General features: G+C 43.5%; 1 protein-coding gene across 1 annotated transcript in view; it reads right to left on the bottom strand.

Moving 5' to 3' along the window:
* Window positions 1-24,694, bottom strand: part of NEK11 (NIMA related kinase 11) — a 205,745-nt gene that overhangs the window by 143,224 nt on the left and 37,827 nt on the right. The window contains exons 3-6 of the mRNA XM_084754389.1: window positions 23,235-23,400; window positions 10,650-10,768; window positions 2,178-2,242; window positions 998-1,124 (exon numbers count right to left, since the gene is read on the bottom strand). Coding sequence (XP_084610515.1) covers window positions 998-1,124; window positions 2,178-2,242; window positions 10,650-10,768; window positions 23,235-23,400 — 477 coding nt within the window. The remainder of the gene's footprint in view (window positions 1-997; window positions 1,125-2,177; window positions 2,243-10,649; window positions 10,769-23,234; window positions 23,401-24,694) is intronic.

Below are 24,694 nucleotides of genomic sequence, written 5' to 3'. Positions count from 1 at the left end.
TTACTTTGGTGTGAGCTGCAAGTGGGAAAGGGTTAGGAAAAATGATGGGCTGGAATTGACCTCTAGCAAGAACAAGTCAGTGGAGAATCTCAGAGACTGAAATGAAGGGCTGTGGCTCATGTGGAAGTCAGAGCCAGAGCAAATCTCCACAGCTTCTCTCCCAAGAGAGGCGCTAAAGTAAACAGAGAAATAAGGACCCTTCCAAGAGCCCTAAGGCAGCTGCCCTGCACTCCCTCACCACACAGAAGGTCATTTCTATTTCCTCATCGGTAGAAAACAAAATGAACATGTTTTTCACATTGCTCATCTCTGAAGGCTCAAAACTGCTTAACATTGATTTGCATATAATAATTGTTTACTTAATTAGCAAGCTCTCAACTCGATTGTCCTTCAACTCTTGAAAGTTGAAAATTATGTAAGCTCCCTTCAAAGTACAGCGACCTTCCCTGGATAGGGCCTGCTGCTTATAGAGGACAGGCTGAGGCCTTTTCCCACCTGGCTCTTCCTAGTCCAAAAACACCGTGGAAATACCACAGGTGGCTCTATCACTGAAAAGCCAGGAAACGGTAAATGTGGGTTACCCATAAATCCAGCATCTTTAGTAAAATTCTTTTAAAATGCAGACGAGCAGCATATTCCCCATAGAGCTGCGAGTTAACCTTAAAATAAAATAAAGCACAGTCTTTAGGATTACAAATGCTTTATTTAATAGGCTAGCCGAAGCACATCAAAATTTAATGTCTCGGCCACATTAAGAACTTTCCCCTGTGGTTCAGGAACGGCGGCTCATCTATGAATAGCGAGAAGCTTTGAAATGAGTTCCACAGAGGATCACAAGCTGCACACGCTCTTCTCCCTCTGGCTGTGGACCAGCTCAAATGCCAAAAGGGGCAGAGTGAGTGGACGGCGGAGTATGCGCATGATCTTGAAGACAAAGCAGATGGACCGCTCAGACAAGGGAGAAAGAAGTGGCCGGGGCCAGCCACCGCCTACTCACCAGATATCAGACTTGGCATCACAGCCTTGGTGCTTCAGGGCCTCGGGACTCATGTAGTGGGGAGTCCCAGTTAAAGTGGTAGCCAGCTCACATGATCCCATTAGCAGTCGAGAAACTCCAAAATCCCCTGGGAATTGTGGTTAATTTGTGTAAATGATTTAAACAACAAAAACCATCACTGGAATTTAACAACCAAAACTGATTTAACTTCATTTATTATGCAGTGCCCCATGCCATTTTAAAGGGAAAAGCAAGTGATGTTTTAAATTACATAATGGTGGTCAACAGTTTTAAACACATGTGCTTTACAGGAGAAAGGAGGTTTAATGAGAAAAGTGAATTATATAACCTCAGAGCTTTTATTTCTGGGATTACAGAAAATTAGAATAAGGCACTTTTTATTAAGGCACTTGGAGTCTGGTAATCATTAACAGAGGGTGTGGAAGGACTGAATGTGAAGACATGAAAATCCCCCTGCCGGGAGAAGAGTTCGATCTCAACTTACGGCACAGGGGAAATTTCCAAAGATTTAAACTATTCATGAATATACGTATAAAAATTTGAATCCACTGACTTCTCTAATGAGTTGCAGACCTGTATTCTTCTCTTCCCTATGAATAACCTATGTGATGCTTAGACAATAGAGTACAGTTCTGAGGAATTAAGTATTAATAAAGCCATTATAGCTGCATTTAAATTATGTACGGTCACTGTTGAGTGGACTAAGGTAAGTGAGGGGGACTAGAGAGGGGGCTCAGCAGTTAAGAGCACTCAGTGGCCACCCTTTCAGAGGACCCAGGTTCAATCCATAGCACCCACAGGGCACAGCCAAGCTCTAACTCCAGTTCCGGGGGAGCTGGTGCCCCCTTCTAGCCTAGATGAGAAACCTGCAGCAGCTAATGAAGGCAGCAGACAAGTGGGCTGCAGAATGCAAGGCATGCCTGCCAACTCAGCCAGGCACTTAGCAAGTGCTTCACCCTTCGGTTTACATCAGATAATCACAAACAAAGTGTTGGGGATTTGTTCATTCCATGCAGGTAGGAACAGGTATCTGTGAAGGCTACAGAAGCCAGGGCTGGATTCCTTCCGGGCTAGCTTGCACTACATACTTCAGCTTGCTGTGGCAGCATCTAGGATAAACTTGCTTGGTACTTTAGAGCAGGCATTTAAGACATCTTACCAATTTTAAGTAGGTTATTTTTCAGAAATATATTCTTTGACTTCAAGTCTCGATGGAGTATCCTCCTACAAAGAGAAAAAAAAAGATAAAACATCATGTAAAATAGAAAACTAAACCCAATTAGATGTCAAGGGTGTGGTTGTATATGGGGAGTAGCCACATCCTTCCACGGACCAGCTAATACTGTTTAAAGACTGCAAAGCATGACCATTTCTTCTTTCTCCAAGGAAAGAAGAGTTTGTAAACAGAGGTTTTAGAGAGAATGGAACATGTGGTTTGGCTTTTTAAAACTGCTTCAAAAAGTCAGACTTGAGGGTCTGTTGATTGGTTTTGCTTTATGGTTGTTGAAATAAGATGAGATAAGGAGTACTTAGGAGTTACTCTTACTAAGCAAGTGAAGGACCTGTTTGAAAAAAACTTCAAAACCCTAAAGAAAGAGATTGAAGATGACATGAGAAGATGGAAGGATCTACCTTGCTCATGGATAGGGAGAATTAACATAATAAAAATGGCCATCCTACCAAAAGCAATCTACAGATTCAATGCAATCCCTATCAAAATACCTACACAATTTTTTAAAGACATTGAAAGTTCAATTCTGAACTTCATATGGAAAAACAAAAAACCCAGAATAGCTAAAACAATTTTGTACAATAAAAGGTGCTCTGGAGGAGTCTCCATACCTGATCTCAAACTGTACTATAAAGCAATAATAATTAAAACAGCATGGTACTGGCACAACAACAGGCTGGTTGATCAGTGGAATCGAATCGAAGACCCAGATATGAATCCACACACATATGGTCATTTGATTTTTGACAAAGAAGCCAAATCCATTCGATGGAAAAGGGATAGCATCTTCAACAAATGGTGCTGATCTAACTGGATCTATGTGTAAAAAAATACAACTGGACCCATATTTGTCACCTTGTACAAAACTCAAATCCAAGTGGATTAAAGACCTCAGCATAAAACCAGAGACACTAAATCACTTAGAAGAAAAAATGGGAAAGAGTCTGGAACATATTGGCACAGGAGACAACTTCCTGAACAGAACACCAACAGCCCAGGCATTAATGTCAACAATTAATAAATGGGACCTCATGAGGCTGAGAAGCTTCTGTAAGGCAGGTGACACAGTAAAGAGAACAAAGCGACAGTCTACAGACTGGGAAAAGATCTTCACCAACCCTACATCTAACAAAGGTCTAATATCCAAAATATATAAAGAACTCAAGAAATTAAATACCACCAAACCAAATAACCCAATCGAGAAATGGGGCATGGAACTAAACAGAATTCTCAACAGAGGAATATCAAATGGCTGAGAAACACTTAAAGAAATGCTCAACCTCCTTAATCATCAGGGAAATGCAAATCAAAACAACGCTGAGATTCCATCTTATACCCATCAGGATGGCTAAGATCAAAAATTCAAGCGACACCACATGCTGGCGAGGATGTGGGGAGAGAGGAACACTCCTTCATTGCTGGTGGGATTGCAAACTAGTACAACCACTTTGGAAATCTATCTGGTGCTATCTCAGAAAAATGGGAATAGGGCTTCCTCAAGACCCAGCTATTCCACTCCTTGGAATATACCCAGAAGATGCTCCAGCACACAGCAAGAAAATTTGCTCAACCATGTTCATAGCAGCCTTATTCATAATAGCCAGAACATGGAAACAGCCTAAGTGTCCCTCAATAGAAGAATGGATAAAGAAACTGTGGTACATATACACTATGGAATACTATTCAGCTATTAAAAACAAGGAATTCCCGAAATTTGTGGATAAATGGATTGAGCTAGAAATGATCATAATGAGTGAGTTAACCCAGAAGCAGAAAGACTCAAATGGTATATACTCACTTATATCTGCATATTAGCCCAAGGGGCATGTCCCACGAAAGCCTTCACTTACCAGGAAACTGCGACAGAGGAGAGGACATTCTAGTGGGACTCTAGATGAGAGAATCATGGGAGAAAGGCAAAGTAGAAGGACCCAGAGGGTCCTAGAAGCCTACAAGTAGAACATTATGATAGGCAGATTTGGGCACAGGGGTCCCGCTCAAACTAAGGCACCAGCCAAGGACAATACAGGCGGTAAACCTTAAGCCCCTACCCAGATCTAGCCAATGGACAGAACACTCTCCACAGTAGAGTGGAGAGTGGGATATTACTTTCTCACATACTCTGGTGCCTCACCTTTGACCATGTCCCCTGGACGGGGAGACCTGGTGGCAATCAGAGGAAGGACAGCAGGTTACCAAGAAGAGACTTGATCATATAGAGGGGGAGGTAATCACCCTCAGGAACAGTCATAGGGGAGGGGAATAAGGGGAAATTGGGAGGGAGGGAAGAATGGGAGGATACAAGGGATGGGATAACCATTGAGATGTAATGAGAATAAATTAATAAAGGAGGAAAAAAATTAAAAAAAAAAAGATGAGATAAGGACTCATGGGTCAGGTTGGTCCAGAACTCTCTGCGTCGCTCAGGCTGTGCACCGCTTTAGTAGTGTATGTCACATAGCACTACATCCAGTAACAACATCCTCAGTTGATGGACAAGTTATGGCAAAATGCTATAATATATTATTAGCAAACTATTTACATTTTGTAACTGCAACAACACTGACAATACTTACTGAATCTTGCTATAAGGCAGCAGTATGAAATATGTCCATTCTTCTATTTCTGAACTTAAGAGAACCAAACAACACAAAGAGCTTTTCCCACAGAGGACCCCAAAATGCTAAACAAAGTTCACCAATAGGCCCTCCTGCGCTGAGCCCATGATGCAGCAACCCCCCTGGGGATTGTATCCAAAGAGAAACTGGAAATCAGAGTGGACAGGAGGTGCTGACTCCTCAGCGGCCTTTGGGAATGTGGTGGACTCCGAAAGCTGAGGACTGGAACTGGCTATAATGGCCACAGTGAAGACATAAAGTCTGTGTAATGGACACAGATGGTGTATGTGCCCCATACAGACAGTGAAGGGACGAAAGAGGAAGCATGCCTGTGTGAGTTCAGGAGGGAAGGACGACACTCATCCTCAGAGGGTTCAGATGTGCAATAGCCGTGCAGTCACAGAGACCCTTGGCCAAGAGAATAAAAAGGCCTGTTGGCTAACACCTGCTCTGCTCATCTGGCAGAAGCAAATGCGGACAAACAACGAGCCGAGACTATGCAATGACGTCAGCCTCTTGAGGGTTTCAGACAAGCAAATAAGATGCAGAGTCTAAGTACATTTTAAATGTTTGAACTCTAAACACTAAAGAGGTGGTATTGATGAAGGAGACTGCCAAACAGAACTTGTACGGGAAAATGTAAGCTCTGAAATTAGAAACCCAGGATTAAAACATAAATCTTCATTTAACCCCATTGACAATAACACAATATTGCACACAATAACAATGTGTTCAATGGGGTTAAATCTTAGATCCACATCAAACTCTACATTATTATACTAGCTCTACTCACAATGCCTAAAGTATGGAGGCAAACAAGATGTCCTTCAGTAAGTAAACGGTTAACTCTATTGACACATCTGGTGTCATTCAGTGCTAGGACGAATGCACTATCAAGCCAGGAAAGGATCTGACAGAAACTAAATACATACTCCAAAGTGAAAAGCCTATATATCATGTGATTCCAACAATGTGACACTCAGAAAAAGACAAAGTAATGAAGATGATTAAAAACAAAAAAACAAAAAACAGTGGTGGCGGGTGTGGTGGCAGGTGTGGTGGCACACACCTTTAATTCCAGCACTTGGGAGCCAGAGGCAGATGGATTTCTGTGAGTTCAAGGCCAGCCTGGTCTACAAAGTGAGTCCAGGACAGTCAAGGATACACAGAGGTATTTTGTCATAGCAACAGAAACTCAAGTAAGGCAGGTGGGAAAAGGAAAGAACCAGAAGGGAGTCACACTAAAAATAGATCCCTCCAGGAGATTTGAGTCTATCTTTAAACTACTTCCATCCCTGACTAGAGCAAGGTGGTCTACCCTGATGCAACTACCAGCCGGAGAGAAGAGAAAGTCACCAGTGTCTCTTAATAGCTCACCTACACTCTCAGTCACTCAAAACCACCAGGAACACCGGATGACAAGACCAACTAGGCAAAAACAAACCAACAAGCAACAACAACACTCTGCAAAGGGAACCCATAATGACTAGCCCACTGAAGTCACTGCATAGTTGTACAGCAGCTAACGCACTGGAAAGCTCAGTGCTGCAGTGAAAGATCATCCACTGGTATTTTTTTCCCTTTGCCACATTTTGCGGCACCACTGAGACACGAGGGGACTGCTGGAAGCTGCTTTACAACTATTTCCTCCAAATCCAAACATCCCTTCCTAGGGAGAGGAAGGAGGTCACAAGACTCAAGAAGCTGAGAAACATATAAGGCAGAAAGGGGAGTCAAGAGACCCTCCCTTGAGGTGGCACGATCCAGGGGTACAAATGCTGGAAAGAGGCCCCTTTCAGTATAGCTGTCTGCAAATTGTGTAGGGAGCTCCAGGGACGAAGCCTTTGTGAGTTGACATCCACATTACGGTGGGCTTTAGGGTGATGCACTTGTCTTTCAGTCACCCTTGATCTGGTTAGAAACCTCAACACACTCACTGCTTCACTATTCCCACAATGAAAGCTTGCAGAATATAGTGCTCTGTTTTTATAAAAGATAAAAGGAGTAGTATTTGTGGGTGAGAGATGGGGTGGGAGGGAGAGAGGCCAATTTTATACTTCCGGGACCTTGGCTATTGTTATAAGAAGGGTTAGTACATGGTAGTGTTCCAGACAACCCGACAACTGCCAGAGAAGAGGCCTGAATACATAGGCCAGACTAGAGACGCAGAAAGAACCTGAGCCCCAGAGGACATTGCTGTGTCACCTCAGTGACCAACTCCTGAGCTGTCCTCCTGGAAAGGAAAATAACGGATCCTTTCTATTGATTGAGGTGATTCTGTTACTTGCAGTGAAAGGAACCTTGAGCCGAGCCTCTCTGTGCTGGCCCTATTGATTCTAGATCCAAGCAGACAGAGTCAGATCTCTAGCAGCTGTGAGCATGCAAGGAGCCGGGGAGTCTAGGGTTTGGCTTTGTGATGATGAGCTAGGAGGCATGCGGAGGACTGGCTGCTGTGACATTAGGATAAACAAACTGTCCACAGGAAAGTTATCTGATGACAACTGGACAGGTATATGTGTAATATATTACATGTAGTAATATATTGTCCTTCACATACAAAGGCATGAAAATATGCAAATTAGCACTGTGTGTGTATTTCAAGACCAAGGCACAGAATACACTGGAACACAGATTCCAGCGTACAACAGCCTATCTCTGTGCTGATGGAGCAAGAAGTTGTATGTAACAGGCCACAGACCCTACTGTTAAACTACTGGGGAAACTATAAAATTGAGATTTACAGTAACTGACCACAGGGTATCCTCAGGAAGGGGACATGGGGGAAAGTAAAGGCTCATGAGATACGAGACACCACAGTTCAGCTCAGCGTTTCTGTCTCCCAAAGTTTAGTAGGATACCTCCTTCCTTGGACAAATATGCCACGTGGATGCCCACGCAGGTGCCTTCCCCAGGAAATGGTTTTCTCCATGCCCCCGTTCAGACACTTAGATACCTTACCACAGTGTTTCTACAGGCTGGCTGAGAAATGTAGCTGGGTGGTGACAAAGCCACCTTAGGGAAATATGTGGGTAGCTAGGTGATGACAAGACGCCTTGAGGAAAGTGCACCAGCCTGTCTCTCCCACCCTGGGCAAGCACTAGCATCAGCAACATCTCAAGCCCACCAAGGCTGAGCACACTGTAGGGGCTGCTCCACTTTCCCTCAAGAAACGGGGGTGATAAGCATGACGCCCCAACAGGAAGGTGTTTTGTGTAGCATTCTCAGATACAGCTGAGTGAACTGTGAATATTCTCAGGCTTTAACAGTTTCATTTATGTACCTGCCATATGCTACAGACTCCAAGTATTCCAAATTTAAAAACAAACTAAATTAAAACACAGCACAGGAATGTTCCAAAGGAGGGAGCCAATTTCTCCTTTCTTCTGCTCCCTCCCCCTCTTAGTTTCTCTACCACTGTCTTTGTCTTCACTGGAATGCTGTGTTTGTCAAGGCTCGCCACAGAAACAGGACTGAGAATTGACCCGTGCACTTGTGATACACAAGTCCCATCACCTGCATCAGCAGGCTAGAGGCCCAGGAAGGGCTGGGGCGGAGTCTGCAGCTGCAGGCCTGAGCCCCAAGAGAGCCAATATGTAAATCCCTGTCCAAGGTCAGAAGCAGGGAAGGCGACACTTCCCTCCTCCCTTCAGTGGGTGGCACAATGCCCACTCACAATGGGAAAGGAAACTTACACGCAGAGTCTCATAGACTCACCCAGAAGTAGCATTTTAAACTGGGCGCCCCACAGCTCACTCCAGTGCTCATAAAAGTAACCGCATGTGCACTGAGGCACTGGCTGCAAAGGCACCAAGCCTAACCTCTCACACACAGAGGCTGCTTCCAGTGTGATCCTGGAAGATTAACACATAAGCTATCTACGTACTTGTGCACTGGGACGGTGATTTTGGGGAGCCACCTGCCTTGCAGCTATGACACTAAGTTTTTACAACTCACAGTTCTCCAAGATTAGGACTTATTTTTAGTTTATTGCTATTACATGAATAAAGTGAATTAAAACATAAAATTGACATTGCTCTATTAAGAAGCTTATAATGACTGGTTGCAATATAATGGTTAAGACACCATCATTTTTCATAGAATTTCAGATCCACAGAGTCGATAGCATCCACCCATGCAGCCTGGCTGAGTGGCTCTTTATAAATACAGACAGACTGAAAATGGCACTTCTCCCTTTGGAGGTTGTTTCTAAACTCATTTATTTTTTAACTATCACTAAGTAATCTTAAGCACATCAAAAATATTGGGGGAATGTGCTCAGAGTACATTTTATACTGGCATGGGAATAGCCTTATGTAACCCTGTAAAATACAAGCTAAAATAACAAAACTGAAAAACAGAAATAGAAAAGAAATCAAATTTGGGATCTTAAGTCAACCAGATTTTGACTGTATATTTTGCTCACAGAACACCCACCACAGTGGGTATCTTTGTGGGCACTGTTTTACAGTTACGCCCTTTAAGCAATAAGCCAACAGTATGCTAAAAAAAACAGTGGGAAAAGAAAGACAAGAAGGAAGGGAGAAGAAGGGAGAAAAAAATAATAGCAGCATGAGTGCGCATGCACAGGAGCTGACGGCCAGCCTCTTCAGGCGGCTTGTTAGGGATCATGTGCTATTGCGCCATCACCTGAGGACATCATTGCAGAGACGCGGGGAGTCACACTGAATCAGCCACTATCTGTGTCATCGAGCATGTGTTTCAGGAAATACATGGCCAGTTGCAAGCAAATCTGATTACTTTTTGTGCCATTGGAAACCCCAGATGATACACTTAAGCGATGACATCCCCAGCCCACCAGGCCTTGGTGTGCCCTCGGAATACCGCTCACTCAAAACACTGTCCCCAGGTGCTCTGGTCACTCCTGCAATGAGGGTGTCAGGGCTGCCTGCTTCGAGAGTCTATTGCTTCAAATGGATTTGTGTCATTTGATGGTCTAAAAATATTTAACACTTGAACATCTGAAAAGATCTTTTAAATGTATTGTCAAAACATTTACAATGTTTTAAAATGTATTGTTGAGGCAAATTCCATAAACAAGAATGGCAGACAAACTGAAACTCGGAGGATACACTTTGACCATTATTTAATATTTATAATATTTATATCAAAACTGACTTTCTGCTTGAATATTTATCTGTCATGACCTGCTAAGGATGTCTGAGTATCAGCTTTAATTACAAGAGATTGTTAGATAGGACACCATGCTCAGTTTCTGCTACATTGAAGATCAAGTTCTTTTAGAAAGAACTTTTAAAAAAAAAAGTGGGGAGCTGTAGATACAGTTCAGTGTGTAAAGTGCTGACTGTGCAAACATGAGGGCTGCACTGAAATCACAAGTACCTACAAAAAAAAAAGCTGAATATGGAAACTCCTGTCTGTAACTTGAGCCCTCCTATGGCAGGATGAGAGGTGAAACAGGAAAATCCTCAGAGGCCAGCGGGCCTGGCATCTTCAGCAGAGGACAACAATCTCAGACAAGGTAAAAGGCCAGACTGACACCAGAGGCTGCCCTCCACACCCATGTGTGTGCCATGGCATGCACATACCTGCACTCACATACACACAACTGTACAATAAATACTTGTGAGTAAATAATTATTCAACAGTTTCCTCAAGAATCATCATATTATAAAATATTGCAGATGTTTGACTGTGGCGCTTCAGCTTCTGGATCTGTTTGCTTTCCAATCAACCACAAATAGTCACCTTTCAAGTTCAGACGTGAGCGTTGAGATGTACCCTGTCCCCAGAGTCACCATACCTCTCATGCATGTAGTCAACTCCAAGCAACAGCTGGATAAACCACTCCACTATCTGACCTTCAGGGAAGATTTTCCCAGCTTCCTTGTACTCCTGAATGTTACAGTCCAGGTCTCGGCCCTGAAACAAAGTAACAGAATCTTTCATAACTTTTACAGGTAAAAATTTAACACCAAGTTCTCTCAACAACGTAAGAGTGGCCCTAAGAGTCACCTAAGAAGACACCAAGATGGATGATGCGGATGGGACTCAGCTTCTTTGAGAAATGGAAAATGAATATTCTGCCACCTCAGAAGCCATCTGACCCTTCCTGTTTTCCTACTGACCAAAAGCCCCTTATCATCCCCAAAAACGTAGTCACTCTCGTACAAATCCAAACAGGGGTCTTATCCCTGTTGTCAGCAGATACCAGGTGAATTCTGCCATCCCTCCTCCAGTTCACGTCCATCCAGCTGGGCTGTGTCTTTGCCATCAAGCAAGGAAAAAAACCAAGTGTGGAGAAGTGTTATCAGGTTTAACAAACATATTTGAATGGCATCCCCTGAATATACAACAAGGAATAATAATGTTAATACCTTGGCTTCTATACAGAATACTATCCACGTGAAAGTTAAAAATGGAAGACAGTGAAATCCAATCAGAGACATTAATTTAACGTACAGCGATGATGCTTGCATGAAACGAGGCTGGTGTTGACATGTTACACCAGCGCTGGCTGCTATGGGAGATCCTTCTGAATTTTAACTTAAGTTTGTTTTATTATTAATGTGTACAGAAATGGGGGGGGATGCATGTCGTATATGCAGAGGTCAGAGGACAATTTCAGGAGTAGGTCCACTCCTTCCACTGTGGTTTTGGGGATCAGACTTGTGGGGCAAGTGCTTTTACTCACTGCGCTATCTTGCAGTCCCAGATTATGTTGATTCTGGGATGCACAGACTGCAAGGCTCTTGGAATGACTGACTTTGCTAAACTCCAACAAACCTCCCAGGAATACAGCCGCTGCTGGTATGTGCCTTCTGAACACAATAGTGAAACATTTAGTCACTCGCATACTGGTGAGAGGTAAAATAACAGTAATTAAACTTAAGGCCAGAAACTGACAGTCATGCATGTCCCGATTTGCCTGGCAGTGTCTGAAGTGACTCTGATGAGGACATGCCTCACTATATTTTCATTACCACAGAAAACAAAACTCTAAGTGTCGAGTTCTCTTAAATACCTCTTCTTTTTTCATTAAAATATGGAAATATTAGAGATTGTTTGATGTGTTCTCAGAAGAAAAGGGTCAAGGAAAATGCTCTTTGTGCAATGTGACACTCAGGTCACATGGGAGCACAGTGCAAGAGGTACCTCCCACGTCCACGGGAGCACAAGATGCAAGTAAAGCCAGCAGAGTCCTCCTCAGATGCAGAGCAAACGTACTTCCAGGCAATGAGGCAACCGGGAGAGATTATGTGTAGTCACAACAACATGTGGTCAACTGACTAACTGCTCATGATGCAGTTTTTAATTTTCTTTCAGTGCAACGTGCAAATATTTTCTTAACATTTTCTCTTTGCAAATTAAGAAATAAGAAGTCAAAAGATTATCAGACATTCATGTACAGCTTTGATGAAACTGCCTTCCTTGTTGGATTTTCTAGGACAAGGAGATCAAAGCTTCTTGGAATTAAAAAATACAGTAAACTAATATTTAACTCTTGGCAAGAAAAAGGCACATTCTTCTCCAGATGTGCCCGTCCAGCACTCGCATGTGCCCGTCCAGCACTCACATGTGCCCGTCCAGCACTCACATGTGCCCGTCCAGCACTCACATGTGCCCGTCCAGCACTCACATGTGCCCGTCCAATACTTACTTTCTAACCATTATTCTGCCATAGCATATTGTGATAGTATTTCTGAAAGTTGTACAAAATATTTTTGACAGTTGATCACTGTGGCATCCTAAGGAGTAGATGAGAAAGCTCTTCAGACAAAATGTAACCTATATCTACTACACTATCTCTATTATCAGTTTTACATCCCCTCCCCCACTACACACACACACACACACACACACACACACACACACACACACACTTTAAAATGATTTTTAAATATCATTTAGTTACTCTGTGGTAAACATTTCTAATGTCAGAATGATGGTGCTTCACCTCCATGGAGGGAGGGAGGGAGAGAAAGGAAGGAGGGGAGGGAGGGAAGGGAGACCCTAAAGAGATATGAGAGGCGAGAGTGAGAGTTCAACTGGTAAACTGTTTGCTGTGCAATCCTGAAGACAAGTTTGGTCCCCAAAATGCACATGAAAAAGCAGAGTACTGTGGTGTGTGCTTGCAATCCAGTGCTGGGGGTGGGGACAGGCAGGTCCCTGGGGCCTGATGACCTACCAGCCTGGCCTAATGGGTAAGTTTCAGGTCAATAAGAGTCCCTGAAAATAACAAGGTACAGATGCCTGAAGAAAGGAGATTGCCCTCTAGCACACATGCACACACACACAGGCATGTACACTGCACACACACATGCAAGCACATATGCACATACACAGAGGCATGTACACTGCACACACACAGAGGCATGTACACTGCACACACACAGAGGCATGTACACTGCACACACACATGCATGCACACTGCACACACACAGAGGCATGTACATTGCACACACATGCAAGCACACATGTACACACACAGGCATGTACACTGCACACACACAGAGGCATGTACACTGCACACACACATGCACGCACACTGCACACATACACTTGAACACACACAAACACACATGCACACATTCACACATGCACACAACATATTAATGAAGCTGTCTTCTAACTTCTTATATAATGGCAACATTTCTTACTTTGAGAAGGCTACACATGAGCATCGCTGTCTTTGCAAATCTGGCTTCCAAATACACACTTGCCTGCCTCATTTATAGTAAGACTGAAATTTCAAGAAATTTACCTGTGAATTAAAATAGGATTCCTTTTAGGGATTTATTGACAAACTACAAATTTCTGTTGTTGGTTAAAAGCTATGGTATTTGAGAACGATGCTCTGCACACTCGTGCTGTCTGTAGTGTCCTATTTGGAGTGTGAGTAGAAGCATGTTGCCTGTGGTGATGCTGACTGCGGCTCTGTGGCTCCTCTCTTTGAAGCCCCTCCCATCGGGAAACCCAGGGCCTCTGCAACGCTGCTGCCTCAGCCCCCGGCCTCACTCTCAAATAGTGAACAGAACTTGCATGTCCATTTCCTGCACTGATAGTCAGTACGTGGTTTCTTGTGAGTACACAAAATCTATTTATGTTGCTGAGGAATCAATTGGAAAAAACAAGCCCTGAAAGTGAAACCCTAGAAGGAGCTATACAAACTTCCCTTTGTTCTCTGGGTGGAATCATAAAAAGAAATGTTATCATTTCTCACTACAGAATTAAAGAAGACACTGTTCAGTCAATATGAAGGTAAGACATCAAAAATTAAACCCAAGATCATGGACATTGGTCCTTTTCTTTTCTTTTTTTTTTTTTTATTTCTCTGTTGGTTTTCATTCTCCATGTATTCAGCATGTTCTTTAATGAGCACTCTGTGTATTATTATCTCCTGAGGGTGTGGCTGAGGTGGACAAGTCATTCACAGATAACAACACAATGTCTTTGGTCTCACAAAGAAAGAAAGGGCCTTGTGTGATGCATTCTGATTTTTACTCTACTTCTTTTTATAAACTTATCATCTAAGCAAAAACAAACTCATCCCATAAGATGCCACATGTTCTTATTACACATGCTGTTTTTTCTGTTTTGCCTTTGAGAAATATTTAACGATGACTTTTGACACTAAAACAAGCAAATCAAAGAAAAAAAGGTTAGAACTTGAGCCACTATTAATGCTTCCTTTCCTTGACACTTTCCTTCACTAGCGTCACCTCACAGAAGCTGCACAAGAATCCTTGATGTGACTTCTAAGGGTTCGAAAATCTACAGCCCACCCTATCACTTGGTAGGTTAATGGTGTCCCTTCATGCCCCCATCCCAACCAGCCGACATCAGATGGACTTTGAAACACTGAGACCTTGAAGAGCTGAAGACCCCTCATCTACAGCGTTCCAAACACCATCTTTGACTCCCAGGGACAAGTGTAAATCCCCAAAGGATTTGACTTTTAAAAATTAATCCTTCAAGGCTGTCAACTGAAGTACTCACAACTACTCTGAAAGACCAAAGAGAATGTCCTCAGAAGCCTACACACAGTAAAGAGGAAGTGTTCAAAGAACAGACGGACGAAAGGACTCTTCACGGCTAGAAAGAGCACGGAGCGTCCTTCTGCCCTACTTCTCCACTTTAAATGAAAGACTTCACCTTATTAATTAATTGAGTTGGTATCTCATAATACTATTCCTTCAAACCTACCATATCTTCCATAAAGAAAGATTTGTCCTTTCACTTTACAGTCAGCAGGAGCATGGATGGAGAAGGACTCAGTTTCCTGTAAGGGACTGCCCACTGGGACTCTGACCATTCTCCAGTGAGTATATGGGCAACACAAACTGGACTTTGTCTTTTTCTTCTTTTTCACTGGAGGTGGGGGAGATCTGAGCAGTACAAATTGAGGTATACATGTGTGCATGTGTATGTAATTATACATGTAGAATATTTAAAGATGTGGTCCATAACTAAGTATAAGCTAGGAAAATGAGAAGTCTCCCAAATGCTCTATCCCTGGTCCTCCAAACTTCAGTAATGCCCAGTCATACAATTTTCATAAAAATTGACGTCAGAAAAACCACTTCACCCTGTGCTCTGACTCTGTTTCTTCATTTGTAAAATAGAATGAATGAAAACTTCTGGCTGGGAAAAAAAATGGCTCTGTAGTTAAGAGTGCTTGCTGTGCAGTCACAAGCACTGGAGTTCACCTGACATGACAAGCCGAGCATCCCACTCATGCCTGCAACCCCAGATCCAAGAGGCAGAGGCAGGGCCTTGTTTCTGAGGTGTGCTAGTTTCTACTCTAGCCAAGAAAATGCAAGCTCCAGGTACGGAACTAGCCCCTGCCTCAAAGGAATAGGTACAGAGTGACAGACAAGGACATCCAAATTTTCTTCTGACCTGTGCATGAGCACATTCATGTGCACACTCAAGTATGTGTATTAACACTCACATAGATAAATACACACACATAAATATATCTTTTAAAAATGTACTTTTAATTAGAAAAAAATCACAAAAAATTTGGTGTTGGGGAAAAAGGACATCAGAAACAGGACACTCATGACATGAAAGCACAAAAGAAGTTATGAAGGGATGGGTGGAAGGGCACAAAGGGGCTCAGAAGGATGGAGAGGAATATGAGGGAAGAGAATCAACAAAAATACCATCCCTACTTTGAAGCCGTACTACAGAGCAATGGTACTGGCATAGAAACAGACTGGCTGATCAATCAAATCAAATCAGAAGTAAGCTCACACACCTATGGATGCTTGATTTTTGACAAAGAAGCCAAAATCATACAATGGAAAAAAGAAAGAGTCTTCAACAAATGGTGCTGGTCTAACTGGATGTCCACATGTACAAAAATGCAAATAGATCCATATTTATCACCCTGCATAAAACTCAAGTCCAAGTGGCTCAAAGAACCTCAACATAAAACCAGAAACGCTAAATCTATTAGAAGAAAGAGTGAGAATCAGCCTTGAACTCATTGGTACAGGAGACAACTTCCTGAACAGAACACCAAACAGCTTAGGCTCTAAGATCAACAATTAATAAATGGGACTTCTTGAAAAAAACTTCTGTAAGGCAAAGGACACTGTCAATAGGACAAAAGAGCAGCCTACAGATTGGGAATAGATCTTCACCAAGTCTACATGGGACAAAGGACTAATATACAAAATATATATAAAGAACTCAAGAAAGTAAACACCAATAAACCAAATAATCCAATTTAAAATGGAGTACAGTGCTAAAGAGAGAATTCTCAACAGAGGAATCATCAATGGCGAGAAGCACTTAAAGAAATGCTCAATGTCATCAGTTATCAGGGAAATGCAAGTCAAAAGGACTCTGAGATTCCATCTTACACCTATCCAAATGGCAAAAACAAACAAAAACAAAAAAACTCAAGTGACAGCATATGCTGGCAAGGAAGTGGAGAAAGAGGAACACTCCTCCATTGCTGGTGGGAGTGCAAACTTGTACAACCACTGTGGAAATCAATCTGGCACTTTCTCAGAAAATTGGGAATAGCACTACCTCGAGACCTAGCTATACCTTTTGTGAATATACCCAAAAGATGTCCACTATACAACAAGGAAGGTCGTTTGCTCAACTATGTTCAAGGCAGCTTTATTCCTAATAGCCAGAAACTGGAAACGATCCAGATGTCCCTCAACCAAAGAATGGATAAAGAAAATATGGTTCATTTACACAACAGAATACTACTCAGCTATTAAAAACAAGGAAATAATGAAATTTGCAGGCAAAAAAAAGTGGAACTAGAAAAGATCATCCTAAGTGAGGTAACCAAGACCCAGAAAGGCACACATGGTATATGCGCTCACTTATAAGCAGATATTAGCCATATAGTACAGGATAACCACATTACAATTCACAGACCTCCTGCTCCACAAAAAATAAGTAACAAGGAAGGCCCCAAGGAGGATGCTTGAATGTCTCTCAGAAGGGAAAATTGAATAGACAGAAGTGGTTGGAGAGAGGGAACAGGGTCGGAGAGAGAGTGCAGAGGGAAGTGAGGGCAGGGATTGAATGTGGGGACGGCTGGGGCAGGAGGACAAAGGATTTGCAGAGAGAAAGGAACAGTGGTGGTGGCTGGGGACAACTCTGAGACAAGCTGGAGACTACAACAGGGTAGGCTTTTGAAGGACATGGGAGTGACTCTAGCTGAGACTCTTAGTATCGAGGGTTATAGAGACTGAAGAGGCCACCCTCTAACCAGACAGGACTCCTAATGGAGGGAGGGAACACCAACTCCCCCACAAAATCTTTGATTCAAAATTTACCGTGTATGCAAGATGTGCAGGGATAAAGATATGCCAGACACGTTCATTAAAGAACGTCGCCATAGGGCTAGGGATTTGGCTCCACAGTAGAGGGCTTCCCAGCGTGTGCAAGGCCTTGGGCTCAGTCCCCAGCACTGGAAACAGTTACACCATCATCTCTTACCCCAAACTATATCTGAGAACTACACCTGACACAGAGCTGAGGCTGAGGAATGGCTCTTGCCAAGCTCAGAAAGAGCCAGTAAATAATGCAGAATACCAATTTATCTGTAAGCCATGAGGATACAATTGTCAAGGTGACTAGTTCATGTGACTTAGGAACCACATTTTTCTTTCCACAGAGATGTGGAGAGCTAGGTTAAAGCAGTTGCTCGGGAAACAAGAAGGAGGAGCTGTGTGGTCTTTATGACCCACGAGGCCTGGCCATCCATACACCCACAGGCCGGGCCAGACTCCCCCGCGCTCAGGTCTGGGCCTCACCCTGGCTCACTAGTCGATATTTTTTCCTTATTGTCTATCTTCACACTAACCATTCCCACTCCCCCTGCCCCAGTTCTAGCCCTGACTGCCCATTAGAAACACCCAGAGAACTTTCGAAATCCTGTTGCCGAGCTGTAAATCCCTGGCCAACTAAGTGAGATTTCTGAGTTGGCTTCAGGCTCATGCAGTTTTGAAAGTTCTCCAGGTGAGTCCAATGTGCAGCCAAAGGTGGGAATGACATGCTGTGACACTGATGTAGACACTGGAGCTGTTCCCATCACCACACGGGGAACAGGCCAGTCCAACTGTCACAGCCCTTTGCTGAGAATGAGCACATGTTCTCCCAACCCTGCCCTCTCTCCTGGAGATTTACGCTCTCAAACTCCGCTGCCTCTTCTAACAGAATGCCTAGGTTTCTGGGACTTCCTCACTCACATGGAAGGCTTGAAGGCAGTATGGCACAGGCCTCTGGCACAGCACACTGTTAGATGTGCCCGCAAAGTAGGACAAAAAAATGTTTGACATATACGTCAGGTGGATTCATGCAGAATTTTATCCTTCATCATTAATGTTTGATGCAAATGAGGTGGGAGCTCAGAGCAAATGGTAAACAATCAGCTAAGAAACAAGCATTTTTGGAAGTAGAAAGGGAACTTGTGGGAAAAAGAAAGGGATCAAATGCAAGGAGCTAAGAGCAGGTAGTGGGGGGGCGGTAAATACAATACAATCACTACATTCTAAGTATTTATGAAAACATCACAACGAAACCCACTATTTTGTATAACTAACCAAAGTGAACAGAAATGCTTAAAAAAGAAATGTCTTGAACGCTAACTCTATGGTTCAACATGTAGACCCAAGACGTGATTAAAAACTGAATGAGGAAATCTTTCGTGTTAGAGTCTGAGATAACGCGTATGATGTTATGTTCAGTCTCATGCACAACAAAAAAAAATGCTTAGGCAGTTAGGGACATGGGGGTGGGAATGGCTTCCACCCAATGACGTCCCCACGTCTCATCGCATTTTCACTATCCATGGGAGAGGGAGCCTTCCTAAGGAAAGAAAGTCTTTGGCTGTGAGAGAAGAGAGTGTAGCTAAGGGCCTAGGAAGCTGGGTAGACGCTGAAGTGTGGGGCTAGGAAGAAGTGTAATCTAAGCAAAGGTGAGACTGTGAAACTGTGGAGGAAGGACAGAAAGGAGAAGGCATGCAGCTCCATGCTCCTTTTGTGGAGAAAACCAGACCCCAGCGCTCGAAACCACTCTGCTGCTTTGGTAGCTTTGGAACTATCAGACTGCACCTTGTCCTGCAGCTCGGGCTGGCCTTGAACTTGTGATCTTCCTGTCTTTGCTTCCTTCATCCTGGGATTATAGTACTACAATACCAACTGGCAGATGCTTTGTTTATGTATTTATTATATGCCTATGTAGTGTTTACACACATATATACACACATATGCACATATATTTAGGGTGCATATGTATGTGTGTGCATGCCTCTGTGTGTGTGTGTGTGTGTGTGTGTGTGTGTGTGTGTGTGTGTGTGTGTGTGCACGCGCTTAGCTGTATATGCACCAGGTGTTTGTCCCCTAGCACTCCCACCTTATGTTTTGAGACAGAGTCTGTCACTGAGCCTGGAGCTCATTAATTAGCTAGACTGGCCAGCTCCAGACGTCCATCTGTCCCCATCTCCCCAATGCCACCACACCCAGAGTTTACACGGGTTCTGGGGGTCCCAACTGTGGTCCCCATTCTTGTGCAGCAGGTTCTTTACTAATTGAGTCGTCTCCTCAGCCCCCAGGTGTTTGCTTTTTCACACACATAATCTGAGGTGTCCAGTGGGTTGAGCAGCAGATATAGACATATCAGGGGTCCATGAATATATTACAGACTTGAAAAGTCCCAAATTAAATTTTGCAAAAGGAACCATGGAGATAACATTTTTCATGAGACCGAGGTCTGGTTGTCAGCTATTTCCCATATCAATAATTTTGCCTCAATTAAGAAAAGGATAAGATCATGCCTGAGAAAGTTTAGGGTGAATTTTCATCTGAAGATGAGAAATATCTCTGTTAACAAGAAGGGAGCAACATGCACACATCATTTCTCAGGAGCCTGGGAAGAGGCAGCCTGACAGCTCAGGACCCTGGAACTCTGGAAGCTCAGCAGCTGTGCCGTGCAGCTGGCAGCCATCACTATGGCAACACCCCTTCCCAGCAGAGCAGCTTGGTCCATGGAAACCAACCATCATTTAAAAATTAACGCAGATGATCCCGCATTGGATCCTGCACAACAAAAGCCGTTTTTATAGAAATGCCCTTTCTAAGGAAATGATTGGAACAAATGAGCAAATTTGAATAGAGATCGTGAATTGGATGGGTGGTTCGCAAACTTCACTTGTGTCACACTCACCTGGTGAACTTGTCAGAGCAAATGGCCCCGCCCCGCCCCCACAGAGTCTGATTCGGTATGGCTGGGTTTCAGGCCAGGCCTCTGTATTTCTATCAAGTTGCCAAGTGAAGCTGATGCTGCAGATGTGAGATTCCCCTGAGGAGCACAGCGACCTGCATACTCACATCTCAGTGCTCACTCCCTGAGCTCCCATCACTGTACTGCAGTTGTGAAAGAGGGGGCCTTTGGCCTCAAAAAATCCAGTAGGAATTTGGGACAAGGGAATATTCAATCTGAAGCCATGTTAGCTTTCTGTTGCCGTGACAAAATGCCTGGGAAAATCAACTTAAAAGCCGGAAAGGTTTATTTTAATTCAGGGTTTCAGAGGTTCCAGTCCGTGGTCAGTCGTCTCTACTGCTTTGGGGCTACAGTGAGGCAGATCATTATGGGGGGAGCACATGGCTGGGAGAAGCTACTCATGCCCTCGGAGCTGGGGAGGAAAAGAGTGAGGAGGCTAGCAATCTGACACCACCATTAGAGGGATGATACCAATGTTCTACGCAATGTCCCCAGGCCACACTTTCTAGAGTTGTCACCACTTTCAAATAAACAGTTTGGAGCCTCAGCCTCTATATCATGTGGGCCTTTGCGTTAATGTGGTTGAAGATGCAAACACGTTTATTCTCAAGCAGTTTAGGGAAAAGCGAGATAGAGTGTATATAAATGGAAAGAAGAAATAAGGAAGCAAATGTGAGATATGGAGAAAGGAGATGTGGGTGAACACTGGGCTAGTCTCACAACCTGTCTGCTGCTCAAAATTACAGTGTTTTTTTTTAATCAAAATTAATCTGGGAAAAGAAAGAGCATGTTATCTGTGCCTTTTGCACATAGCACACACTAGCTGCACAGGCCACTTCATTTTAAATTAATTAAGACTAAACACTTCCTTAATTTCACTTGCAAAACTTCAAAAGACAAAAAGCCAGTGTGACTAGAGGCAACTGCAGCAGAAGGCACAAGTGCAGGCCACTCCAGTTTCCCGCCACCCCCTACTGAGCAACGTGACCTCAGTTTAAGATGCTTTAAGATAAGGAACATATCTTTAAGAAGATGCAGTGTGTTGGCCAACACCTACAATCTCAGTTCTTGGGAGATGAAGGCAGGGAGAGCAGGAGTTCAAGGCCAGCTATGACTACATAGTGAATTCAGGAACAGCCTGAACTACATGAGACAATAAATCAACAGTATATAAATAAATGAGCGTGCCAAAATCATCAGTGGTGAAAATAATCATCAAATGTAGTCAATTTTTTGTGAAATAGAAGTTTATCAACTAAATGAGCTAAAGAAGAAAAAGTATTTAACCAGTAACAGATAGAGTATAGAATAACCATATACGCAGATGTCTGTAATTTTGCATATACTGGAGACACATTTTGCATAGTGGCTTCCTCAGTGCTCCCACCCAACACTCCTCACCACCTTACTATCTCAACAGACCATTAGGTGAAGAACTTACATTTCCAAGTAACTGGTGCTCATCACTGCCAACTCCCTCCCCTCCCCTCCTCTGTCTCTCTCACACATACATGTGTACGTGTATCTGTCTGTCTGCCTGTATCTCTGCCTCCTTTCCTGTCTTTTCCAAGCAGAGAAGGTGCAAGCCAGGAGAGTGGTTTAAAGGACAAGGGCCAAGGTTTAGACTACTCCAAGTTCATTGGGATGAATTTGACTAGTGGTTTCTTAGTGGGTGATACACAGGGCAAAGCTTCAGGTACAATCTCAGCTCTCTACTCTCCCTTCTGCCCCTCAAACATATGGCACCTTCCATCTGGCTGTCCAAATTCTCTGAGTCAAACCAGCTTGCTTTCTGCTCCCAAAAGAGACTTCTTTCTATCCAAAATAACTTCTTTGGGTTTCCGGAGTCACCTAAGTGATGAGCTGACTAACTTCATTCCCCATGGCTTCTAATCCCCTGGAAGCACTTGGCTCGCCTAGCTCCCAGACCATCTAGGCATGACTTTAAGCGAGTCATCTTCTGTGCAGCTCTGCCTGATACAGCCACAGCCACCCGGCCTATACTGGCCTGAGCTGTGACCACGCTGACCACGCCACAGCTGCACCGTCCATGCTCTCCTCTCTCACCTTTCTAAGATTCCTGCTCATTTCAAGCTCAGTAAAGTGCAAAGCTCTTCCTTCAAAAGAACAGACACCAGCAGAGAAAACTGCAAATACTCGAAGGCAATTCACAAGGCAATAAATAGCAAAGACTTCTCTGGGAGAAACAGACATATTCACAATTTCAAGTTTCATGCAATAGAACTGGAAATCAAGATGTGCGCTGTGCCTCCACTATATCCAGGCCTTGCACAGAGCCTAGACATCCATCTAAGTATTCATTATATTATGCTATCTTAGGAGGTTTGGGCCACCTGCCCCCCATATGTATACAAGCACTTCCCTACAGAGACGCTGCCTTAAAATATATTCACCCTGACTGATTTGCCAAAGGGAGAAAAACAATCATTAGAAATTAGTTTTGTCAGTTACTTAGAGTAGATTATTCTTAGCTCCAAGACGTGAGACCCCAGGCCTTTAGAATTCAATTTGCTGCTTGATATTGGAACTTTTGATATGTCTCTTTATATAAAATGTTTACCATGTGACAGATATTTTTACAGATTTTTCTAAGAGGGGAGAGTCTCACCTCACAGTATTCTGTGATAATGCAAAAAGTATCCTGCTCCACGAAGCTTGCATGGAACTTGACAATGGCCGGATGGTTTAGCTTGGCCAGGAGCTGGGCCTCCACACTGGCCCGCACAGTTTCATTCGGATTTAATTCTCCAACAGAGATTTCCTTCAGTACCTTTCTACAGAAAAAAAAAAGAATGGAAGAAAAGAAAAAGAAAGACATTAAGAGTTGAGACATGTCTTTAATGCATCTGAGCCAGGGGCACAGAGCCCCCTCACTATGCCCAAGTGACCAGCTGCTCAAGGGTCTCGTTCTGCCTGCTGTGGTACTGAAGCCCTGGGCCCTTCCTGCCCCGGGCCCTTCCTGCCCTGGCCAGTAGAGTACCATGGTGTCCCACAGCCTCTTGTGCCCTCTACAAATTGTAAGGGCAGACATGAAATCTGGAGCACTACTGCTGGGGTGTTCCTCCTCCATCTCATAAAACATTTGCTTTCCTTCACAGTATCTGTTTCCCTTTCCGTGTGATCCATTTTGTCTGTATCTGTTTACCTACACTCATGACTACTTTTCTATTTCTGTCTGTCTTATATACTGCCCTCCTTCCTCCTCTCCCTTTCTGCATTTCACTCTGCTGTGTACCAACTCCTCTCTCCTCTCCCTATTAACTGAACGTCAGTCTGTATGCACCACATCTATTTCTTCCCTCCTAACTGCCTTGGGCATACCATAATTCATTGCTAGCAGGATTTAGGAAAACAAAGTTCTAACTGAAAACATTGATAGAGATAGACAGAATCTCTATTGTGGATAAATAGAAGGGCTCAATAAATCTTCAAATCATTAATTTAAAAACTGTAGTAGCACCATGAAGAGTGGACCAAAACACCACCTCTCCCCATCCAAGAAAAAAGAAATAGTCTGATGAGCAAACCAATTAGAGTGTCAAACTGTAAACTAGATCGCCTGGGGACAGCGCTTTAGCATGCCAATTATACTGTGCAGACAGATGCCGCTGATTGCCAGGGAGCCTGGCTGCTCATTAAAGCAAGTTCTGGAAGACTCCTGCTAGAAAACACTTTGTAGAAACTATTAAGAGTTACTACCTTGGCATATGAGTGGAAACTCTTAATTAAAGCTCATACACCAACTCTCTGTCTAGCCATCAGACTCCAGTCATGTCTAACAGGTGTTCACTCTGTCCCTGCCATATGGAGTGCCCAAAGCTGGCAGACTCTCTGGCATGCCCATGACCTTCTGTCCCTCTGTTTAGGAGACATGCTTACCCGAATCATTGGATCCAATCCAAGGTCTGTCTATGCCATTGGGCTGTTATGAGTTTACATATGATATAAACCGATCAAAGGTGAATAACAGATTACCCTTGCTAGAAAAAACTGAACCAAAGCCTTACCAAAAAAGTTGGCAATTGGCAAGAGGCAAAAATCACACTTTGATGTTACTGACATGAGAGT

Source organism: Acomys minous (assembly GCF_964271855.1).
Source record: "Acomys minous genome assembly, chromosome: 13".
NCBI classification, from domain to species: Eukaryota; Metazoa; Chordata; class Mammalia; order Rodentia; family Muridae; genus Acomys; species Acomys minous.
Note: the sequence above shows the minus strand (reverse complement) of the source record. Positions and strands in the feature narration are given on the sequence as shown.